The sequence below is a fragment of the Colias croceus genome, chromosome 12, assembly GCF_905220415.1.
Source record: "Colias croceus chromosome 12, ilColCroc2.1".
NCBI lineage: Eukaryota > Metazoa > Arthropoda > Insecta > Lepidoptera > Pieridae > Colias > Colias croceus.
The window spans coordinates 5,107,322-5,131,975 of NC_059548.1; the positions used below are offsets into that span (position 1 = coordinate 5,107,322).

At 32.5% G+C, this 24,654-nt stretch overlaps 3 protein-coding genes across 5 annotated transcripts in view; 2 read left to right on the forward strand and 1 right to left on the reverse strand.

The window, feature by feature from the left end:
• The window catches only part of LOC123696273 (TWiK family of potassium channels protein 7-like), an 85,353-nt gene extending 80,838 nt beyond the window's left edge, over positions 1 to 4,515 (reverse strand). Inside the window, exons 1-2 of one of the 2 annotated variants that reach the window (XM_045642348.1) lie at positions 4,419 to 4,515; positions 3,726 to 4,064 (exon numbers count right to left, since the gene is read on the reverse strand). In XM_045642348.1, coding sequence (XP_045498304.1) covers positions 3,726 to 3,960 — 235 coding nt within the window. In that variant the 5' untranslated portion in view covers positions 3,961 to 4,064; positions 4,419 to 4,515. Of the gene's footprint in view, positions 1 to 3,725; positions 4,334 to 4,418 lie in introns of those variants that run through there. The other variant, XM_045642347.1, reaches the window with a different exon arrangement.
• Positions 4,516 to 5,065: 550 nt separating this feature from the next.
• Positions 5,066 to 10,340, forward strand: LOC123696370 (GTP-binding protein 128up). Its single transcript, XM_045642497.1, has 7 exons — positions 5,066 to 5,262; positions 5,429 to 5,549; positions 5,990 to 6,165; positions 6,538 to 6,777; positions 8,364 to 8,532; positions 8,866 to 9,118; positions 9,416 to 10,340. Exons 1-7 carry the CDS (start codon positions 5,221 to 5,223, stop codon positions 9,516 to 9,518), a joined length of 1,104 nt encoding a protein of 367 aa, XP_045498453.1. The 5' UTR covers positions 5,066 to 5,220; the 3' UTR covers positions 9,519 to 10,340.
• A 4,599-nt stretch (positions 10,341 to 14,939) lies between these two features.
• On the forward strand, positions 14,940 to 20,413 carry LOC123696297 (centromere protein S-like). 2 transcript variants are annotated; one of them, XM_045642406.1, is made up of 4 exons: positions 14,940 to 15,152; positions 15,562 to 15,719; positions 18,019 to 18,085; positions 20,226 to 20,413. In XM_045642406.1, the coding sequence occupies exons 2-4, from the start codon at positions 15,628 to 15,630 to the stop codon at positions 20,397 to 20,399; spliced, it is 333 nt and encodes a 110-aa protein (XP_045498362.1). In that variant the 5' UTR covers positions 14,940 to 15,152; positions 15,562 to 15,627; the 3' UTR covers positions 20,400 to 20,413. The 2 variants fall into 2 exon arrangements, with proteins under 2 accessions (XP_045498362.1, XP_045498361.1); XM_045642405.1 differs by having other exon boundaries at positions 14,940 to 15,135.
• Positions 20,414 to 24,654: the final 4,241 nt, after the last annotated feature.

Consider the following 24,654-nt stretch of genomic DNA (forward strand, 5'->3'; position numbering starts at 1 on the left):
ATGTTTTTGGTGGCATATTGTATTTCTTTCTTTATCAATGTAAATGAATTGCTCTATACATTTTTCTGAAAATACACTTTAATTGAATTGTAAATGATTTGCAATTATAAATTAAAAGCCTACAATTAATTTTAGACGATCTTTTCAACGCCGAATCTTCTTGATTTCCCTGACAATGTCTTCAGGCAAAATTAATGCGATGTCATCGATTCACAATAAGATTCACAACCCTTTCCTTATAGGAAATAATTTTCTGTGTTGTGGCAATAAAATAAACGTCCTTTTTGTTTTGATTAATTTGGATATTCAATAAAATACTCTAGTAACGGAGGCCTAATATTTTCTCATAATTCTGTGAAGTAAATAATAATTAACAATGAATTTTCTGTCTTTAAAGAGTTTGGGCTCAACTTATAAAAGCAATTCTCTTATTTAAGAAAGAAGATATGTTAATCGCATTTTAATTAAAAATTATTTTAGCACGGCACGTGTATTAATCAATTACTTCACAAAAGACGGTAGCTATTAAACTTAAACATACATAGATCCTATACATACATACTAGAACCTCCACATACATACATAGAGCCTCTCATACATAACACGCTCAGCGCCTATACATTCGTTTCAAGCCCCTTTTGTAGAAAGCTTCCAATAAGCTGTTAATTGCGCATATAATGAGAGGAAATACATTACGTTGAATAGTTATTTCCGAGCTAAACGATCGGCTTTTCAAATAATTTAATGAATCAAACACATTATTTGTAACATACATTATGAAAGAGAATTAATATTCGAAGTAATGATGAATTTGTGACTTATTTCTATCGATTCAACTACATTCTCGGAATATAATATTCTACAACAATAATAAGAGTACCTATGTAATCTATGATTTAGCAAGACATTTTTTTTTAATTGCATCAGATATAATAGAAAATGTAGCATATTATGTAGGGTAGACTGGGTACAGTTGAAACAAAGGACGGTTGAAACAAAACACGGTTTTGAAACAACACGAATATCTCGCAAACCGTTGGTGCGGTGGTGAGGGGTCCACCGTCCAAGAGCAGTGTTTTTTTTTTAAACGAAGCTCGTGGAATATAACATCGTGACTAGTTTTTGTTTATCATTATTGTTACATTTTCTATGAGTTTGAGTTTTACCTAAAGTAGGAGTTGGGGACGGTTGAAACATTTTTTTTTTGGCGTGGTTGAAACATTATATTAATTTTGTGTCGTTTTTTTTTGATGCCGAGAGTACGCGTAAGAAAGACTTCGAGAAGACAAATAGACTTGTCGAAGTACAAAGACGCATATGAGGAGGTGAAAAAAGGGGAATCATTGCGAAAAGCGGCAGAGAAGCACGGATTAAACCATTGTTCGCTTCTAAGGTATATTCGAAAGCGAGATATCTATGGCGAGCAAGAAAATCCAAACATGGGATATAAAGCACATAACCGAGTTTTTAATGAAGAGCAAGATCGAGAGCTTTCAAAGTACTTGATTCGATATGCAGATATATATTTTGAACTACCTAAAAAGGAGGTAAGAAAATTGGCCTATGAACTTACAGTTAAATATAATTTATCAAGGCCTATAACTTGGGATAACAACAAGCTGGCTGGTGAGGAATGGTTTCAGATGTTTATGAGAAGAAACCCCGAACTATCTTTACGCGCAGCTCAGGCTACGAGCCTCTTCAGGGCGACTAGTAACAAAATCAATGTAGATTGTTTCTATGACAATCTGACCATTGTCATGGATCGTCATAAGTTTGAGCCTCAAGATATATATAATGCTTATGAAACAGGCATAACTACTATTCAAAAGCTTGACAGAGTAGTGGATAGGCGTGGTACTCATCAAGTAGGTTCAGTAACTTCAGCGGAAAGGTGTACATTGGTCACAGTTGCCTTTGTGGCGAATGCCATCGGAAATGTTATTCCGCCATTCTTCGTCTTCCCGCGAGTACGTTACCAAGAACATTTTGTTAGGGATGGGCCTGTTGGCTCCGCTGGAGCTGCCAACCCCTCTGGTTGGATGCAAGATGACACATTCATACATTTTCTGGAACACTTTAAAAAACATACAAATGCATCTCTGTCTCATAAGGTGTTACTTCTGATCGATAATCACTCTTCGCATATCCACATTAACGGACTAGACTTTTGCAAGAGCAATGGCAAGCAAATTATCTTACTATCTTTCCCATCACACTGCTCGTACAGACTCCAGCCACTTGATCGATCTGTATATTATGGCCCTTTAAAGAAAGCTATAAATTCAGCCTGCGATGCATGGATGCGAAGCCATCCAGGAAGGACAATGTCCATTTACCATATACCAGGGATTGTAGCGTCTGCTATGCCAGTTGCTCTTACACCTTCAAATATTCAAACCGGCTTTCGCAAAACAGGAACTTACCCGTATAGCCGGAATCTGTTTACTGAGATCGATTTTGGTCCTGCATTTGTTACGGATGGACCAAATCCCGAAAATACTTAATTATTCTTACATTTAAATTAAACAATAATTAATAAACCATATTGTAATATTATATTTTTTATTATTCGCAAGTGTTTCAAATGACCCAAATCACTGTTTCAACCGCCCCTGGTATGGGGATAGTTGAAACAAATCGGATTATTTTTTTAATTTTATCATCTATCAAAAATAACACGCCTGGAACTAAAATTACATTGCCTAATCTTTTTCATCACTCGGGTTATAAAAAGCAAAACTATGGACGTTATAAGTTCTGTTTTAACCATACTCAATCTACCCTACATTCCAGGAAAACAGAGTTGGGAAGATTTTTCATAAAAAAAGCGTAATTACAGTATTATTAGTAAGTAGTAACTATAGAGCAAGTTGTTGTTGTAATAACAAGGATTATAGTTTTAAGAAAACATAACATTTTAGTATTCAAATTTAATTAGGTAACTCATGAGTCACGATGAAAGTTATACTTTTCCTAAAAAAAAAGTTTCTGAAAACTGTGCGGTTACTTTCATTTATCGTTGTCGTTAATGACCCTAGTTGATAAAAATCGGCCAAAACTGGGTAAAATAAGAAAGAAGGTACCTATATTCAGAAATTAATTATTCTAGAAGTCGAGTGACAAATGTTTAAAGGGTCGGAACTCGGGTAAACGTTTCACCTTTCTCAGAAGCAAGTATCCAAAACTTATCTTATTATATATATAAATCTCGTGTCACAATGTTTGTCCTCAATGGACTCCTAAACCACTTAACCGATTATAATAAAATTCGCACACTATTTATTTATTTATTTATTTATTTATAATTCTTTATTGTGCAAAATATGATCAAACAATAGTATACATAAAGAAGTAGTAATACAAAAGCATAAATTGCCCAAAAGGCGGCCTTATTGCTAAACAGCAATCTCTACCAGGCAACCTGGCAAATGCAAGAAGATTATGGGATAGTGCAAAAATACAAACAAAGTATTAATGCAAAAAAAAAATATTACTGCACTATGTGCAGTTCGATCCAACTTGAGAGATAGGATAGTTTAAATCTCAAATCGTTTTAGAGAAAGCGGGCGAAGCCGCGGCGGTAAGCTAGTTTATCTATAAGCAGGTAGGTACCTATTAGTAGAAACCCAAAAATATTCATAATATTATTTTTTCGAAATTAGATCATTATAACATTTACCTAACTAATAATACAATTTCCAACTTAATATAATATCACTCACCTGTTATAGCCCACAGTTCCTTCAAGCATTCTTCTCTTGAGCGTTGTATTGCCGAGCGTTTCTGCACCTCTGGTCCAGACTCCAAATATTCAAAAAGCACGGCGCCAAGAAGTACATAAATTACCACTAAAACAACTAATCCAATTTGTGAACAAGCGGCTTTCATACAACCAGTGGCCACTCGACGAAAAAAACTAGGCCTTTCTTGTCCATCCAATGAAACCTCAGAAGACATTGTTCTTTAGCTGTTAATTTACTAAAAGCACTTTTACTGAACTAATGGAACTATAGTATTTCTTCATGACACAATTTTTTATCACAGAAGGAGTCACACCACAACTAATTTTTTTTATATTTTGAGATTTTATTATGTAAATAAATATTACAGCATTTTTATTAAATAGGTACAGGTTTCTTTTTATGTAGACATTTTTATTTTGAGACTAGGTTAGTAGTATAAAGAAATATTAACCATTAATAGTTTGTTAAAAACTTTTACCTAATTGCAAATGGCAAATTTACTAATTTTGTATTGTATTGATACAGAATAAAAATTATAAGATCTAACCGAAACAGTATATTTTAATTTATTAGAATATTTACATTACTCCCGCTAACTTAATAAAAACTTAATTAATCATATTTTTATAATATTACGTAGATAAAATTTAGTAATAATTATATTTCACATACTGTTTATCCTACTTCATCAAACGTTTTTACTTGCATACCACTATACATCGAGAACTTGGTGCCAACCACAAGTTTATAAAGCACATGCAACTTCAACGACACGCGAGGTTATACTGAAATATTTCTCTTGAAAACATATCCCCGACTGCCAACGGTTTCCCACTATTTCTTTCACGCTTCCAAACCTGCGGGAAAAGCATTTCCACGTGGTTGGTCATATTCATTTTTTGATAATAGAGACATCTTTGGGGTGGTCGCTGTAACTAAAAGCTTGTATTCACATTACACACATGTATTCAAAGTGATTCAAAGTGTTCCGAGTTACAAAGATAGTCAAATTAAATTCAGTTTTTGCCAAAAAATTTAACTCTAAATATTATTTCTAAGTTAAATGAATAGAAAATTATTTTATTTGATTCATGCCATTTTGTTTTAGTATACATTTCTTTGACTTATTCCGAAATTTTATAGTAGTAATTGATTTATAAAATAATTTCAGATTCCAAATAATTAATTAAAATTTGGATTTTCATTTGTGTTTGAATTATTATTTTTTTAAATCCCTGACAAAATAAATTAAATACGACCTGAACTGGCAACTTTTAAATTCAAAATGGCAATTGGCAACCCTGTTTTTCCGGCAGCCGGGCTCTCGATGTTTCATGTCGACGTCTGTCGAGTGTCGATAAAAGATTGACACGCTTGAAGTCTTTATTTTGGGCATATTATTTACGAATATTAACAATTAGATTAATATATTTATTTTTGATAAAGAGAATTTGAATATTCGAAGACTACCAAAATGAGTACTATATTAGAAAAGATTGCAGCCATTGAGTCCGAGGTTTGTACTAGAGGTTATGCTATTTCGAACTTAAAATGAATACAAAAATAACAAACAAATGTCCAAATCATGAAACAAAAGCCATTAACATTTTACAATGATGCTTTAAACTTTTTCTTTTAACAATATTTTACCGCAAAATGATAATCTAGCGGTTACTTTGCAGATGGCTCGGACCCAAAAAAATAAGGCTACAGCTCTTCATTTGGGTATTTTAAAAGCAAGATTGGCTAAATTGCGGCGAGAACTCATCACTCCGAAAGGTGGCGGCGGAGCTACTGGTGAAGGTATGTTGATGGAAAAACACTTAAACTTGACCATCAATTTCTTCATGTCTGCAAGGTAAATCTTTACATTGTGTGACCATAGGTGTAAAGTGGATGCATTTATATTCTGCCTTCACTCATCAAACTGTAAATTAATGACTTGTATCGATATTGTAAGGGGAATCCAAAACAACTCAAATTTATCAACATTCAACATACATTTTCCTTCATATTTTTCTATTCAATTCATTTTTTGAACTAATGAGGATGTACTTTAGACTAAGTTTTTGTCTACTACTGTGCTATATTATAAGGATTATCATTGATTCATACAATAATACACATGTGGATAAAACTTGTATTTAATGTTATCTGAAGCATGTATAAGTGAAAATGTTAAAATATTATTAAGCGCAGTAGTATATTATTCTAAATTACTAACAAAACAACTTTGTTTACAGGTTTTGATGTTGCCAAAACTGGTGATGCCCGAATTGGATTTGTAGGTTTTCCATCTGTAGGAAAATCAACACTGCTATCTAATTTAGCAGGAGTATACTCTGAGGTTGCAGCCTATGAGTTCACAACACTTACAACTGTTCCTGGTTGTATTAAATATAAGGGTGCTAAAATTCAGGTAAGTGTTTATTTATTATGTAATAATCTTGAAAAGATAAGAAATAATATTGAAAAGGTAAGGCAGCAATATGGAATTAAAAATAGTTAAGACTACTGTCAATAGTTATTGTTCAGACTATAACTGACCACAATTATTAACCCATTGAGCCCCAAGCGGCCCGATTGGTCCCAGACACAATAGATTTTCTGTTGTGTCTGTGGTTCCGGGGCCTGAGTTATTAACTGAACATATAAGTTTATAATACAATTTTTTAATTTTGTTAAATACAGAATAATCTCTTATACTTAGAATGGGTGGTTAGTACATATTCACAATAATGCATTAAGACATTTTAAAAATACCTTATTTAAACAATTCCTTTTCTTTCAGCTACTTGACTTGCCTGGTATTATTGAAGGTGCTAAAGATGGCAAGGGTCGTGGTCGTCAAGTGATTGCCGTAGCACGCACATGCAGTCTTATATTCATAGTGCTTGATGTTTTAAAACCTCTGCAGCACAAAAAGTTACTAGAACATGAATTGGAGGGTTTCGGCCTGCGATTAAACAAACAACCACCAAATATATACTTTAGAAAGAAAGACAAAGGTGGAATCAATTTGAACACAACTGTAAGTAATTTATGATTTAAAAATTTATTAACCAATTTCTTGTTATGAGAATTGAGTATGTACATCTAGAATATCTACTAATATGTAAGAGGTAAAAAAAAAAACAAATAAACATACACAAACAGCATGCTAATAGGAAAATAATTTACCTAAAATTGTTTTGTAGAAACATCAATATGCTGTTAATTTTAACATAGTTTTGGCTTATACAGGGTGGAAGGTTAAGATGGGGCATGAAGGGCAGGTACCTTAACCGTTGTAGCTACATGAAAACGTTCTTAGGAGACTATCCTTAAATTCTTGAGAAATTTTAATCTGCATTCACAGATTTTTGAAAAAATGTACGGTCAGCAAGGAAATCGGCAGTTTTTAAAAAAAATTTTTTTGATGCCAATCGATCCAGTTTCTCATGGGGATCAAAACACTCTAAAAGACCAACTGAGGTATGAGTACTAGAAAAGTCAGAAATCGCGAAAAACTATTTCCACACATTCACTAAGAAAATAAGTGATTCAACAAAGATGCGCTAATAGAAAACTCCAAAGAGATTTTCAGGCTTCAATATTTTTTGTTTCTGATTATTAAAACACATACTGATAATAAGAAGAAACATTAATTTAATTAAACGGTTGTCAAAGAAAATAAAAAATAACAAAATAATAACAAAAAACAACATTTAAAGTGGTGATAATTCCAGAATTTCTGAAATAATTTACATAAAACTTATTATTAAACGTCTTGACGTAAACATAGGTTTGCTCGTTTTACTACTGAGCGCGTAGCAGCCGACAACTTATTTGGGTGAATTACGTAAAGTATTGCAGAAAGTGAATCTTTTAGTTCTTGAGCATTGTTGTATGATCTTTTATAAATTTCATTCTTTACATAACCCCAGATGAAAAAATCTAGAGGTGTCAAGTTGGGGCTACGGGGCGGCCAGAGTGGCCGGATGGGACCATGTGTGCCAATCCATTGTGCCCCAAATTGTTCATTTAGGTATGAGCGCGTTTGACGACTGTTGTGAGGTGGAGCACCATCTTGTTGAAAATAAATTTTTCGCAATTCTGACAGTGGTAAATCGTCTAATACATCCTCAAGATTTTTCAAAATGGTGTTGTTGTAGATTTCGGAGTTCAGGGTGCCTTCGTAAATCTGTACCAATACCACTTGATTGGACCTTACCTTACCTTTGCGTCGCTGGCATGTTATGCTGCTGTGCCTTTGTCTTTTTACTTGTTCATGAATGAAAATAGTTTTTCACGATTTCTGACTTTTCTAGTACTCATACCTCAGTTGGTCTTTTAGAGTGTTTTGATCCCCATGAGAAACTGGGTCGATTGGCATCAAAAAAATTTTTTTTTAAAACTGCCGATTTCCTTGCTGACCGTACATTTTTTCAAAAATCTGTGAATGCAGATTAAAATTTCTCAAGAATTTAAGGATAGTCTCCTAAGAACGTTTTCATGTAGCTACAACGGTTAAGGTACCTGCCCTTCATGCCCCATCTTAACCTTCCACCCTGTATATCTTCAAATGCATTGTTTGCTTGATATTTTTACTTAAGAATATATTATAATATTTTTCAGTGTCCACAAACTGAACTGGATGTAGAAGCCGTAAAAACAATTCTCTCAGAATATAAGATACATAACGCTGATATTACACTTAGGTATGACGCTACAAGTGACGATCTTATTGATGTCATTGAAGGAAATAGAATTTATGTACCATGTATTTACTTGTTGAATAAAATTGGTAAGTAAAGCTGAAATATTAATTTCAGTGATTTTATTTTAGACTTGATTTTTTAAAATATACCTACCTGTATAATATTTTGAAGAAAGTGTAAATTTATAAAGAATAGAATACATCACTTATTACTTATGAATGGCTGAAGAAATTTTAATGATTTTAGATTCTAAGCATAGTAATTTATGAAAACACAATCTTTTTCACACACAAAGTATCATTATATAAGAACACCATACCAACAGATGCACAAAAGTAATTTCAATAAAATTTTAGAGAATATGTTAATTAATAAAATTTATGAAATTTTTAATTTATAACACAAAATATTATTTTCAGATCAAATTAGCATAGAAGAATTGGATGTAATCTACAAAATTCCGCATTGCGTGCCCATCTCCGCTCACCACAGGTGGAATTTTGATGATTTATTGGAGAAAATGTGGGAATATCTCAAGCTTATCAGAATATACACTAAACCAAAGGGCCAACTGCCTGATTATAATGCTCCCGTTGTTTTGCATGATGATAGAACAAGCGTAGAAGATTTTTGTAACAAGCTGCATAGATCTATTGTGAAGGAGTTTAAATAGTAAGTTCCTTTTATTATGCATTGCCGAAAAGTTTGTTTTTCCACAAAAAAAAAAAATTGAATTCTCTCTAATAAATTTATTTAAGTATAATATTCTTAAAATTCTTTCAATACTTAGAAATTGGCTTCCTATATTCAAATATTATTAAAATTTCCATTTCTGTTACACTTAATGTATTTTTGTTTAAATTTAATTCTTGAACATCTGTACATTAAATATGTAATATCTTACATTTTTATGACAAATAAGTACATACATACTTACATTATTTTGAAATATGGACTTGTTTCTTACAGTGCCCTTGTATGGGGTTCATCCGTGAAACATCAGCCGCAGAAAGTTGGTATTGATCATGTGCTAGCAGATGAAGACGTTGTCCAAATTGTGAAGAAAGTTTAGCATGACCTACATATTGTATCAATTATAAAAAAAATATTTTATTCACCATCAAGTTAAACTTGTTGAGATATCCTATATCCACAGGGATGTAAATCAGAGGAAATATGATTATAAGTACATTAAAAATTAAAATAAATACCTAAATGTTAAATTCATTTTAGCATTTATTTTTTGCTACATGACAAAAATATAGTATAAATAGAAAGCTTCAAAACTATTGGTTTTCAATGTATTAAGACTCATAATTCCACTATTACATTCTTGTGCAAGTATCATGTTTGGTTTATCAATAAACGCATATTGTGTTGTATTTATTAAGTAACTATATTTTATCTTTTTTTATGAATGGTTTATAAATGAAATATATGAGAAAGATTTGTCGAGCTGTCTATAAGTTATAGATTCATCAACTTACACATGAAATATTGCTAATAAAATTAGGCTTGATAAACCAAAACTGTCTGTATTTGTTTAAAATATTCAAGGCGACATATTATTATCTCTTCTCTATAAAACTGTCTTGTATATAATTAAAACTAAAAATGTCTTTATTTATATTAAGTGCTTAACTCTTTCTGCATAATACAACTGGTATATTTCCCGTGAATGTTTACATAATGAAATGATATATTGAAAAATATATCGTGTTAATTTCTACAGAATTAAGATCAACAAACTATCGCGTGTTTTTGTGTTTAAAACTTTGAAGTTTAACATTGTGTGTAACTCAGGTTGTTTATTTCTACATATAAGCATTTAATTAAGACTTACAGTTATTTTACATTGTAAAACAAAAGATGAATAAATATCGTTATTTAGTTATGTTTTCTTTCTAATTTTACTCCTCGTTTTTTATCACTAGAAGTATGTGTACCTATATTATACAAACTCTTCCGCTGCATCTGTCTGCAGACATTGAGTAGCAAAGCTGGCATCTTCACAGTACTCACACTTGTGCAATTTTACTATACAGTATGTTCAAAAATAAATACGATTCTAGTTTAAGTGTAGACTTGAATTGTAAAATGGGTGCGTTGTAGATAATATGAAAGCTCTCATAATTTATATGTAAAATTACAATTTAAAAGTAACTCAATTGATGGAACTTAATTATTTATTCAATATCAATTGAAATATAGTATTGATAATCATTCAATCATCTAATAATAATTAAATTTAATGTCATATTCAAATTAACGATATAAACAATACAAATAACACATGCGCTCACTCCCAAGTCCCAATACAATACAATCGAAACCCTAGCACGTAAGAGATAAGTTAATAAAAGCTGTATTATTCAGCTATGTATGAAAATTTTAACTTACGGCGTTTACATTTTGTTTACAAAACTGATTAAAATTATTACATAATTTAACCAGGGTAAAGTAAAAAAATATTCTAATCCGCGTGCCGCGAAGTATAGTTATCTCGTCGAATATAGTTAGTAGTATAACTAACGTCTTTGTTTAAATTACATCGCCCTGTATTAATTATAAACAATTGCAAAATAAAAACAGTAATTTTCCCCTTCACTCTCATAAGCTAGTCTACGCACAAGAGAGAAGGGCAGACTTTTCATGATGCGTATGCAGTATGACGTCACGCCGCGCGCGTCTTCATAGACACCACACATGTGCAATTTGTAAATGTGTTTGTACTTTGTACGTTCCAGCTCTTCTTAATCGGCCAATACACAAATACCCTTTGTTATGTTATTCAAGGAAATATAATTGAAGTATATATTCAGTATTTCTATTTTTATCAAGAACTGACGCTAAGCGTCCCATTGAATATTTTATAAAATATAATTTAGGACCCATGACCATTGAGATAATATTAATATGGAGCAGACACCACGAACAAAATCTGTGCGCCAAGCGCGGCGGCGCGGCGCGCGCGAATGACGGCTAGACAGTCATAGATTATGCGATGTCACTGACTCACCGCTATAGAGGCGACACTTTGTTTCATTCTGTCTATTTTATTGGGTGCCACTCCTTACATGCACGTTGACTTGAAATTTTCTTTGTACTTACTTAATATTTATTTTAGGTATAAACTGACTTTACTACGCGGGGCTAACAATATCTGGCATATAATATAGGATGATGTAAATAGTGACGTCATATGGAATAATTTAATTTTTTCGTGTTTTAGGTTCAGTCAGGGCTATGGGAAGTTTTATTCCTTACAAATTGAGCCTTTTTTAGAAAAAAAAAAAATAATTTTTCCCTTTCTTCACGGCCCAGACATGGAAACCTTGAATAGAAAAAATATTAATTACTTATCTCTGAACTAGCGGTCTGCCCCGGCTTCGCCCGTGGCACAATATTTCGCAATAAAAAGTAGCCTATGTTCTTTCTCAGGGTCTTAAGATTGTCTGTGCCAAAGGAGAATGCCCATGAAAGTATGGACCACAGTACAGTGTTGCGTCAATGCCAGAGTGGTTTTGGAGGGTTCTTCGATATTCCAAAGATTTTTACCAATTGATTTTTGTGTGATAAAAACAGGGGTTTTCAAGATATTGAGAAAAATGGGAAATAACCTCAAAACTTAAATAACCCCTATTTAGTTAGGTTTATGTGTGATTTAGGTAACATTTTATCGTCCAAAGGTTATTTTTCGATTTACATATTTAATCTATGCGTAGAGCTTATGCTTTCAGACAAAGTCTATCTGTTCATCGGCTAGTGTAGGTAGGCACCAGAAATCTTCCGGGACGGATTTCAAGAAAACCTAAATATATACTTAAAAAATGCCAATTGAGTTTTTATTCGGTTTACATGTTGTTGTTGTTGTTGTTTGAATCATTTTTTCACTACATATTCGAAGAAAGAAACAAATAAGAAATAACTGGTTACCTACCAAGCTATGTCATAATAATATTTTTTTTTTATATATATACATATTTATATTATTTTACTTCACTATCTTTGTTAAAACAACCTATAGTGTATAAACAATACCCTATAGAGTGATTTTATGTTAATTGATTTTTTTTGTAATTCAATGAAAACAATAATCGATATTAATACATTTAGCTATTTACCATAGTAAATGTAATAAGTTACCGCTTGGTTACCGTGGTAACCGGTAATGGACACTAAATGTTATAATAACGGATCTAAACAATTACATGTCTTATTAGATTTTACAAAACATTCCCTGTTCAAAATATATTTTCCGATGGTAAGAAGGCCTCTAAATTGCCGAGATTTTTTTTAATAGTATTGTTGTCTTGATGCATGAGAAAAACCAGTACCAAAAATGGGCATTCTCCTTTCATCAAAATCGGTCCAGTAGTTTATGAGCCAATTACAAGCAAACAAACAAACAAAGTTTTCCTATTTATAATATTAGTGCAGATAAATAAATAATAATTCAATTATACGTTCAAGTCAGTAGCTTATACAATATCAATTAAAAACTTGATTAAAATCAATTAACAAAAAAAAATTGGTGATTGAGTAATTGATTTTCATATTTCATGATTTCACCTTTTTTCAATTAACAACCAGTCTATGCTTTTCTAAATATGTAAAATTATTATTTTATACTATAAAAATATACGCCAGCAAATATTACTAACAACACTTATTTCATGCCCAATGTCATATCTTAAATTTTTAATCTATGACAAAATGTCGCCCGCCAAAAATTTTGCTCTAACTAAGTTTTAAAAATTATTATCTAGTTACTTACTGATGAAAAGTTATTCCTTTGCACTTTTCCGTATTCTTTGTATTATTTGTGCAATATCGTAACACACACGTAGGCATATTTGATGCGTTTCACTTTAAAACAAATAAAAAATGAGCGTGACGTTCGCGCCAAAGAGCGAGCAAGCGACTGAGTGCAGTTACGCCACATGACGTATGTTGAGTGGAACATAAGTGATGTAGGCGGTATCGACTCCATATTAATATTATCTCAATGCCCATGACCCATCTTTTGTAATGCAAAAGAAACGGTATTTGAATTTCGCGCCATTCTTTTATTAGTATACAGAGTATCTACATTATTTTATTATCTACGACAGTATGAATATTTTCTTGATTTCTAAAGCGAAATTGCAAACTTTAACAATGATAATTATCAACCTTAAACTGTAGCCGTTTATAATATTATATTGAACGAAAATAACTTCTAAATCTTAAGTTATATTAAAATTAAGTTTTGTTAGTTTTCCTACCGAGGAAATTAATTTACGTAAAATATTTTAGATGTTTTTTGAGCTATTGCATAGCTTCTATCGCGGGCCTTGAGCGCGGGGACCGAATCCAGAAATTGGGTAACGAAAAACCTCACGCTCCACACTCCGACGGCCGACGGGCACGGAGGTGTGGCTTGAAGGCATGCTATGCAATAGCTTTACCGCGGCGGTCCCCGAGTGCCACACGTCTTTTTTTAAAGTGAAACTTTTATTACATCGTCTCAAACTTTTTTGTCTGTGTAGCTGCGCATGTCGTGTGACGCACGATACGTACGATAATTTTTAGTTAAATGTCTATAGTGTGAAAAAAAGTTTCACTTTTACTGTGGTTTCATAAAACCACACAACATTTTTGACGTGACAACGTCTTAAATTAGGTTGCGGCTGGGAGTCACTTATGAAAAAGTGTAACGCTCGGTAACGTTACGATGAGTCACCGAAAGAGGCACGCGGGCATGGTTAGCCCGCCTAAGAGCGAGAGAGACAGACATAAAAAGTCGTTGTCACGTAAAACTTTCGCCCGTATACCGACTTTACAGGCAACCAATTTTTTTAACATTACGCGTACATACATAGATTATAGTCGAGCCAATTTAATAGGCAACATTTGACGTCTATCAATTTTATCTTCGAAGAGAGGTAACCTGCTTAAAAACATCGATTTAAGTGTATTAATCGATACGGATTTGAAACATTTGTCAATCGAATTTATTAATTTATGATGATTTTTATTCACAAGTAATCAATGCATTCGATTCTAGATGTCAGATTTCGATTTTTAGAGTAACGTCTCTAGTATTTAAAAAGAAAAAAGGTTTATTGACACAACATTGTAGCGACGTCAGTTCTTCAATTCAGAAATTGTTTATTATGTTTAGGATGGTTTATCAGTAAAATGAAATCTTAAAATTACTTGTATCGGTCATTATTATTATAAATATGTAATCGTAATTGAAAAAAGTTAAGCAAATGTGCAGTTCTAACAAAACGAAATATCATGTTATTCTATGTCGTCGTTACTAGGTTACGTTGTTGAATTTTGTTGAACTGTCAAATGTTGCCTATTAAAATGGCTCTACTATAAAAACAGGTTAAAAAGTAAAAAAATAATATAGACTTTTTTGTTTATATTCGGATTTTATATGCTGGCAAACCCGAATAATTACTGTCAAGCTGTCAAGTTCAAATGTCATTTTTACTTTCAAAGTTTCAAACATCTAAACATTGGATTTTAATTTGTATTTTGTAGCCTTTTTGTAGCATTCGCAGTCGTCCGATATATCAGTAGATTATTGTTAGTAGAGTTACTATTCATAGAAAGTGTGTTAAAAATGTCAGTTTACTGATGTATTCAACAACGTTATTATTATGAATACTTTTCAAAGTTTGACCACACCACAGGTAGTTTAGTTAATTAAGTACCTATATAAATTATAATATGTCGTGCTGTTTATGTGAGGACACATATTTTGTCATGTGCAAACAAACGTCCTTTTTTATATTTTAACTTTTATGTAATAATTATTATTTTCTGTAAACATTCTTTTGTTGTGCACCTATTATTCTGAAAGATTTTTTCTATAATTGCTTGGAACCTAATTATTTAGTTTATTTTTTTATTCATTTATGAAGGCATTTGCGAAGATAATAAAAATTTAGAAAGTTAGAAACGATATAAAATAAAACAAAACTTAATTTTTTTATTTACAAATATATATCAGCGCCATCTATTGTAATTTGCATGTACTGATGATGTACTGATTAGATTTGTCAAAGTATGCATAAGTTACAAATGTTATCACTAGATGGCACTTCAATGTATTTCAGAAAGCGCGGGCTGCACTGCATCGCGATGTTCGCGCCATTTGTACGGAAGCATGTCACTTCCTTGGTATGGAGATCACCAAACCTGCGATGGAAATAATTGCTGAACTGGTGTACAAGAAACTTGAAGTATATGGATCTGATTTGGAATCTTTTGCTAAGTATGATTATTAAGCGCTAATCTTAATCTAATTATAATACCTATTATCACAGACTAATAATAATATACTACGCTATTATGTATTCCGATTTTTCCGTCCGCTTCTTCTGCCTAGTTGATTTATAATACATTTGCTTTATAAAGTATGTACAAAATCGTATTCTTATAATAATGTACATCGTTATCTTAATAATAATGTACATCGAGAACCTCGTTAGGTATCTATTGGTGAAAACTGGATGAAAATCGGTGCAGTGGTTACTTTTTGAGTTTATCGCGAACAGACAGACAGACGCTGCGGAGGACTTTGTTTGATATTACCTATTACATCAGTCAGCTTATCGACATTCGAAACCGAAAATTTAACAATAACACCAAAAATTTTCAAACTTCGGTCAAGTGAATGGTACATTGGGACGACAATAAATCTCTTTTTGCAACCTTGTCGCAGTCCGGAACATTGTTAAAATTGTAAGAAAAATGAGTATAGTACCCTAATTAGTTAGTTTTTTTCTATTGTCCACACTAATTATAAACAGAATAAAGTAAGTGTTATATAAACAAGTTTTCAAGGTAAAGAAGATGCGAAATTTTACTAAATTATCACTGAGTAGCACTAAATGCCATCGCAAATGCCTTCGCAAATGCCTTCGCAAATGCCTGCGCAAATGCCTTCGCAAATGCCTTCGCAAATGCCTTCGCAAATGCCTTCGCAAATGCCATCGCAAAGGCCTTCGCAAATGCCTTTGCAAATGCCTTCGCAAATGCCTTCGCAAATGACATCGCAAATGCCTTCGCAAATGCCTTCGCAAATGTCTTCGCAAATGCCTTCGCAAATGCCTTCGCAAATGCCTTCGCAAATGCCTTCGCAAATGCCTTCGCAAATGCCTTCGCAAATGCCTTCGCAAATGCCTTCGCAAATGCCTTCGCAAATGCCTTCGCAAATGCCTTCGCAAATGCCATCGCAAATGCCTTCGCAAATGCCTTCGCAAATGCCTTCGCAAATGCCTTCACAAATGCCTTCGCAAATGCCTTCGCAAATGCCTTCGCAAATGCCTTCGCACATGCCTTCGCAAATGCCTTCGCAAATGCCTTCGCAAATGCCATCGCAAATGCCTTCGCAAATGCCTTCGCAAATGCATTCGCAAATGCCTTCGCAAATGCCTGCGCAAATGCCTCGCAAATGCCATCGCAAATGCCTTCGCAAATGCCTTCGCAAATGCCATCGCAAATGCCTTCGCAAATGCCTTCGCAAATGCCTTCGCAAATGCCTTCGCAAATGCCTTCGCAAATGCCTTCGCAAATGTCTTCGCAAATGCCTTCGCAAATGCCTTCGCAAATGCCTTCGCAAATGCCTTCGCAAATGCCTTCGCAAATGCCAAGGCATTTGAAGACCAGGATATACCAATGTCAAAAGCAAAGGAGTCAATAATACAGTGTTATTATTGACTCCTTTCCTTTTGACATTGATAAAATGAAACCAGATAATTTTATTTTCTTACTAGCTTTCCACCCGCGGCATCGCCCGCGCAGTCAAAGAAAAACCCGCATAGTTCCTGTTCCCGTGGGATTTCCAGGATAAAACCTATCCTATGTCCTTTCTCGGGTATCAAAATATCTCTATACCAAATTTCATGCAAATTGGTTCAGTAGTTAACAAGATAGAGTTACTTTCGCATTTATAATAATATTATAGTATGGATTTTACGTTTTATGTAATACTATTTGCCTATTGGGGTTGTATGATGATATTATATAGCCTTTGTCGATAAATGTACTTACAAATCGGACCCGTGGTTCTTGAGATTAACGCGTTCAACCAGTCAACCTAACAAACAATTAGTATTGATTCTATATCGACAATGCCAATTTGTTTCTTTGGTTTGGCGCGCTTATCCACATCTAAGTACTAGTTTTAATTAAAAATTATCTTGTATAATTCAGATTTTATACTAAAAGGCTATAATAATAATATGATCACGTTATTATTTCAAGCGAGTTAACTGAAAAATAGAGGATAAAATCGTTTTGTATACCTATTTGCTCACGGAGTAACCCGCGGGCAAGTATAACCTATGGCTTATGAGTTAAATTTGTATACGTAGTATATTATTATTAGTCTGGTTAAATTTTCATCAAAATCCGTTCAGCGTTTATCGAGTGAAAGATTAATTATCAAACGTACATCTATATACCTTACAGCCTTACAAACTTTCGCGTTTATAATATTAGTAGGATTCTAACGTTATACGTACGTTCTACGTAATATGTTTAATTATTTATAAGATTATGCTTTTCAGACATGCAAAACGCGCTACTGTTAACTCAGACGATGTCAAGTTATTAGTACGAAGAAACCCTTCATTGGTAAGAGACGATTTTTTACCTATTAAAAACTAAAAATTATTACACTATTAAGAAGAGGATACTTACCTACATAAATATATTTTCATACCCTTCAATTAGTTTCCATATCTGCGAATATTTTAAAATATAAAAAGTTATAAGTAGTATACAGAAAAATTGTCTATGGCAAAATTTTACTATACTTACAGGCGAAGATAGTATTTGCCAAAACTAGTATCACTATAAGGCTAATGAAAACTTGTTTTTTCCCTAACGTTCGACAATTACATAGAATGGCTGTTATCAACCATTTTTCACTCAAAAGTGATACTAGCAAATTCAATTCTTCTAACTATGATATTCATTAAAAAAAAAAAATTAAAAGAACCTCTCAGTTAACCAAAAAAAAATGATGTTCTTACGCAAAATATTGTCCCATTGAAACAGCCATATAAGAATATTTTTAAAACAATAGCCGTTGGTCTCATTGTCTTTTAAAGTCGTTAATTCGCTTGTACTGCCAATAACTTCATTGTCATTATAATACTAGCTGGCAAGAACTTAACAAAATATTTTATTAATCGCCTTTGGATTGTGTCGCAATGAAACATAATGCATCAGCATGCTCCAAATATTATTATGTTATTTCCACATTTTATATAATGAACTCTAGGCTCTAGCACCGTTTCGTTTGTATCGAAAATAGGTATCCCATATCTACTATCTTAAAAATTATTTTTATCGATATTTTTTTGGTTATTTTATACTTTGCACTCATTATGTTTGCTTGCGCAATTGTGTATACATAAACCGCTCTTATACTTACATCAAATCACTAACTAGTCTAGTTTCATGTTCAAAATTACTTCTGATTACTTTAATAAATTAATATAATTTACTCATAATAAACTAACGATTAAAATATACCTTTGATTATTAAAATGACATGATAGATCATTAATAATTATAAAACTTGTATTCCAATTGAATACATAATTTTCCTTAGTCTTTTTTTTTCATTTAAACCTATGTTTAATGTTTATATTCACATTAAAAGTTATCACCACAATATAAGTTTCATATATTGTAATATTTACATGATTTTAAAAGAGCAACTATGGAGTTTCTTGCCGATTCTTCTCCATAGATCACTGCTTTCCGAATCGGTGGTAAATGTTAAAATAATTATGTAATGACGATTCGAAAGTGCTACTAAATAGTAGTCTAATTGAATAAATGAATGTTTGAGTTTGAGTTTGAGTTTGAGTTTGAAAAAACCTTGTTAAGTAATCAGTTGAAGCTACTTAGGTAATCCTTAATTGTCCATAATTTTACCAATAATAAAGGCCACTTAAAACACCATAACGAAATACGTCGACGCATAAATTGTTAATTTCCCAACAAACAGCTGATAACATGCAATAATGAATCGGTTGGTGGTTATTAAAATAGCAATTTTAATTCAAATTCGATTCTGAATCACTAACAATCCGTATGATGGAGGTTGTTATTTATGCAACCGCTGTTTTCAAGTGAAAATCATATAATTGATGTTCTCGCCATGTAACTAGTATATTAATAACAAATGTATCATTCGACGGGCGGGAAAAGTCGTGATAGGTGTTGAATGTTGAGTTGAATTATACAGAGTAATCTAATTTTGCATGCGGTGTTTGTGATGTTTATAATAAATTAACAGAATTTAATTTGAACCTATAACCTATAACACTTCACTAATGATGTCTTAAGTATCTGCGTTAATTTTTTTACAATACGACCTGCTCTATCTTTGGCTGGATAAAATATTTTTCTGAACTCTCATATTTCAATTGTTTGTTACCATTTTGTTACCCATCTAATGCATCATATTTAAAGACGATAGGTAGGATAGGTTATAGGTATGATTTACATGCAGCATCACCAAGAACAGTAGCCAACTTGTTTATTTTATTCATTTTAAGTTTGACATTAATCATCACAAAAATATGTATTAAAATACAATGACTTTCCAGGCAGGTTCGTTCCAAGAAATTGTAACTGTACTTATTTCTTCTATCTATATCTTTTCTATAATCTACAATCATTTTACGTAATTAATGGTTAAAAAAAGATTATTAAACCCCAAAATATACACTACACTAAATATTTCATTTGTTTGCAGAAGACACACCTGAATGGGATTACATGCAACTCTGCTACAAAAGAGAAACGACGAAAAACAATACCACTTGTCTCTAAACCAGATACTCTTGCGAAGACTAACAAAGATGAAAACAAGGAACCAGAGGATGAAGATATGGTTGTTGACCAAACGATTGATTTGACTTTTGATTAAATTATAAACACTTATTGCACGCTTTTATTATGACTAAACTTTTAGCCTAAGTTTGGCCATTTTATTTAGATTTCTACATTAGCACTGTTTAGTATGTCTATTACTATAGGATTTTAAATCATAGATATAGAAAAAGATTATTTGATTCTTTTGTGTTTTTTTAGCTACCTTGACAGTGTGCCATACGCCCATATAATAGCTATTATATTTTATCAATAAGCAACTATAGGGGATGTAATAAGCATTTTACTCCACCGGTATTTTCGATAACTTTCTAGAAAATTTAGTTACCATGCGATGGACCTCTCTAAAACGGTCGAACGTTCAAATAATTAATATGGATAGGTAAATAAGCAGACAAAAGCGAAAGCATGCTGGCGCAAACCAGGGACATGGCTGAGCGTGCCGCCAAAAAACTCGTTATAACCAAACACAATTACAAACAAACAGAAATGGGTGTGGAGTCAGTGTTGTTTTGTTTTTTCCGTCTGCATGTCAGATTCATACATCGCGCTTAATTCAGAAATTATTTGTATGAATTAAGTATAAATCTCTAAAGTGGCAAAGTGTGTTCCTGATGTTAGGATGCATTTTTCCATAATTTGTAATAATTATGTATCTAGCGAACTTATTTTAGTAAGGAATTGTGCCCCAATTTAAAAATAAATATTATTACAATTTGTAAAAATTGAACATAATATGGGATGTAACCCCAAATGCCTGCATCGAGTTCCAAACATAGACAGACGGACATTTCGAATGTTATTTTTATAAATTTTCTTCTAATATCAGACAGGCGACTCTACGTATGTCCCTGTGCCAGGTAGTTAATTACTCCTATAACGACAGTTAGAGCATAATGAGATTTTTGCAATTCAACAGTAGCACATTACAGGGTGTTTGTCACCTCCCACTGACCCAGGGGTTATTAGGCGGGCTTGTTAATGAATTTCATGTACGCTGCAAATGCTTGACGTGTTTTTTATATCTTTTTATAATTAACATTAGTATGTTTTGTTTTTACTGGTGATAGCTGGTCTAAATTAAACTTTGGTGTAAATTGCAGCTATGAAAGATGAGAAACTTACAATTTGCAAAGGCACGTAATTTATAAAAGTGTTATAATTCTGTCTTAATTGTACCTACGCTACGGCCTGTAAGTAATGATAACTGCGTTAAAAACAACCGACTTCAAACTTGCACTTGCAAAATTTACAAATACCTACAGACAAAAATGCTCATAAAATAAAAACTACTGGGCCTATTCGAATAAAATTTTTATGGGACCAATTCGACACCATCCCGCATCGAACAAAAAAAGAATCACGTAAATCGGTTCAGAAACCTCGGAGTAATCGGTGTACATACATAAAAAAAAAAAAATATACCGGCCGAATTGATAACCTCCTCCTTTTTTTTGAAGTCGGTTAAAAATTATAGCTTAAATAATAACTCTAGGTTATATTTTATAATCTATCTCCAAATCAATCTTATCTGTTAATTACTTTTTGCGTATATGCAACAAGTAGGTACCTACCTACTTATGTGGAAACAGAATTTCGAATTTATAATACTGCGATTGCTGTTAAAATATTCTTGAGCAACGCAAAAGTATTTAGTTAGATAAAAGATGAATCAGAATAAATAGGTAGAACTATACCTATATTTACAGGTAATCTCTAGGTAGCGTTCCTAATTTTAAATCATAGCAAGAGGATTTTCCATTGGAAGTGGATTTAAAGCCACACGAAACACCTCACTGATGCTGAATCAAGTCTATCTATGCAGAGAGAAGAAGCAAGTTACAGATAAGATAATCTGTTAGTGTAGAGTGTGAATCGCGACAAACAGAAGGCATTCACGAAGATACTGCTTTGGTATGGTAACATCCCCGATGCTAGTTTGACAAGATGAAGCTAATTTAACGCTTCCCTATCTTTGTAAATATTTATAGTTAGTTATTACATACCACGCTATTTACCCAAAAGATGCACAACCTTTGCACAACACAATATTTATCTAAATGATTAGTTGCCAAATCTCCAAGGAAGATATCGTCCAAAAAAGCTATCACGAGCTATTAAAATGCAATACTATTAATATTACTCGTGGACACACGTTCAAATTCCTACAACTAATAGCATAGCGATCTGGTCTATGTCTAGCAACGGGTATACATGAGAGCAGATAGGCCTGCGGTGCTCATTAAAATATGTAAATGCTGCCGAGACATTACGCAGATAGGTGCTTCTGACTTATTGACTGGATTGCTTTAAGCACTGCTAATATTTCGCGTGAAATATTATTTAGTGCGATGTTTAGTGGTATAAGAGCTCGGGTGTTCGTGATGGTTGTTTTTACGTGTTATTTCTCTATTCATATGCAATAATGTCACATTGACCGATGAGATACTGCTACAGCTGAGCTAGCGGAGGCTGTTTTTTTATTATTCATACAGATGTCTAATTTCAAACTGACTTTGTAGCTATAACTATATTGTAATTACCTATATAGCAAAATCAACCTTTATACTTCCGGTAGTGTATGGATTAAAAAGAAACTGATTAATTCAGTCGGTAATTAATGCCAATAAACAATAATGGTTTTGCCTACTGAAAGTTCTACAATTTAGAATTATAATTGAAATGGATCAAAGACGACTCAATTTGGAGATTTAGCTTTTTTTCATTTAGGTATCTACTTTTACTGATGGTTTTATTCAACAAATAATGAGTGTGCTGATAATATTTGGCAGTAAATTAAAGTTAGTAACTTTTTAGTAGGACTTTTATCGACTGACACTATTTCGTTTAAAATACAAAATATATAATTATTTACGGCAATGGAACTTGTTTTAATTTTAAAACATTTTAAGCCTCTACCTAGAGATAAATTCTAATAATAAACCGAACTTTTCTTAAATATTTCTTATAGGAATTGATTTTGTTCCTTCCTATCTGTTTCATTTAATCAATACTAATATTATAAAGCTGAAGAGTCGGTTTGTTTGTTTGTTTGAACGCGCTAATCTCAGGAACTACTTCCGGCGAAATTGAAAAACCTACTTTGAAAAATTATTTCGGTGTTAGATAGCCTATTTATCGAGGAAGGCTATAGGCTATATAATTATATATCATAACGCTAAAGAGCGGAGCAAAGCGAGTAATAGATAATTATAAAAAAAAAAACTTGACAAAGATTTTCCTATCTTTATTATAATAATATACCTATCTACGTCTTACGTGGTCTTACGGCTTACCTAGCTGATTCTAATTCTGCATTTAATTCACTTAATGTAATTTGTAGCGTGGTTTTTATAGTAATACAAATTTTTTCTTCTTAATTTTTCGAAATTGTTCGCCGTGCTCTAAACTTTCACTTGTACATTCATCAAAATCTTTCTTTTCTTTACAACTAAATAACCAGGAAAAAATATCCAACCGAAATCCCATCTATTTCCAGTAGAATCAATATCTACGGTTTTAACCTATTACTTTAGTTGCCAAATAATAAAAATGATAAAGTAAAAAGCATGGTCACTATTCACCAATAATCACAATATTGCATAACACCATCCCGCGGTTGTGAACGCATTACTGGTAAGCGGGGCACCTACCGCGCGCAACTATTTAGTATCATTACAAATGTCGCTCTGTCCGTCTGTGCACTGCTACCGTTCCTTATTAATAACGAGCTGATGTTCGCCAAGGGTGGAGAGGTTGTTTTTTTGTTATTGTTAGGCGATGATTCGACGATTAATTATTTTAGAAGTGAAGTTATTGTTGAGAATGGACGTTTCTTGATATGATATAGAGACGACACATATAATATAAAACATAACGAAAAAATACAGATATTTATTCATAAAAGTCCCACTTAAAATACTTAAAATACTAACTTTTTAATTTGTTTTAATAATAATTATAGAGATACAAGTTATAGCAGACGTAGCTGGGACTATGGTTTGCAAGATAGAGCAAAAAATAGAATTAAAATATCTAAATGCATCTTGTTTTTGGGGTTGTTTTACATAGTAAATTAATGTAGCAGTTACTGATATTTATAAGCAATATTAACATTTTAATGCCGTATAATATCGATCATCTTTTTACCACAAGTTAACTGGAACGATATTTTTACGTTTTATCACAAAGTACAAAAACAAACAAAAGCCAATATAAAGAAAAATCAAAGCAGTTCCACATTTAGCGAACAGCGATCGTTACTGGAGTTCGCTAAGGCAAGCAAGAGTGTT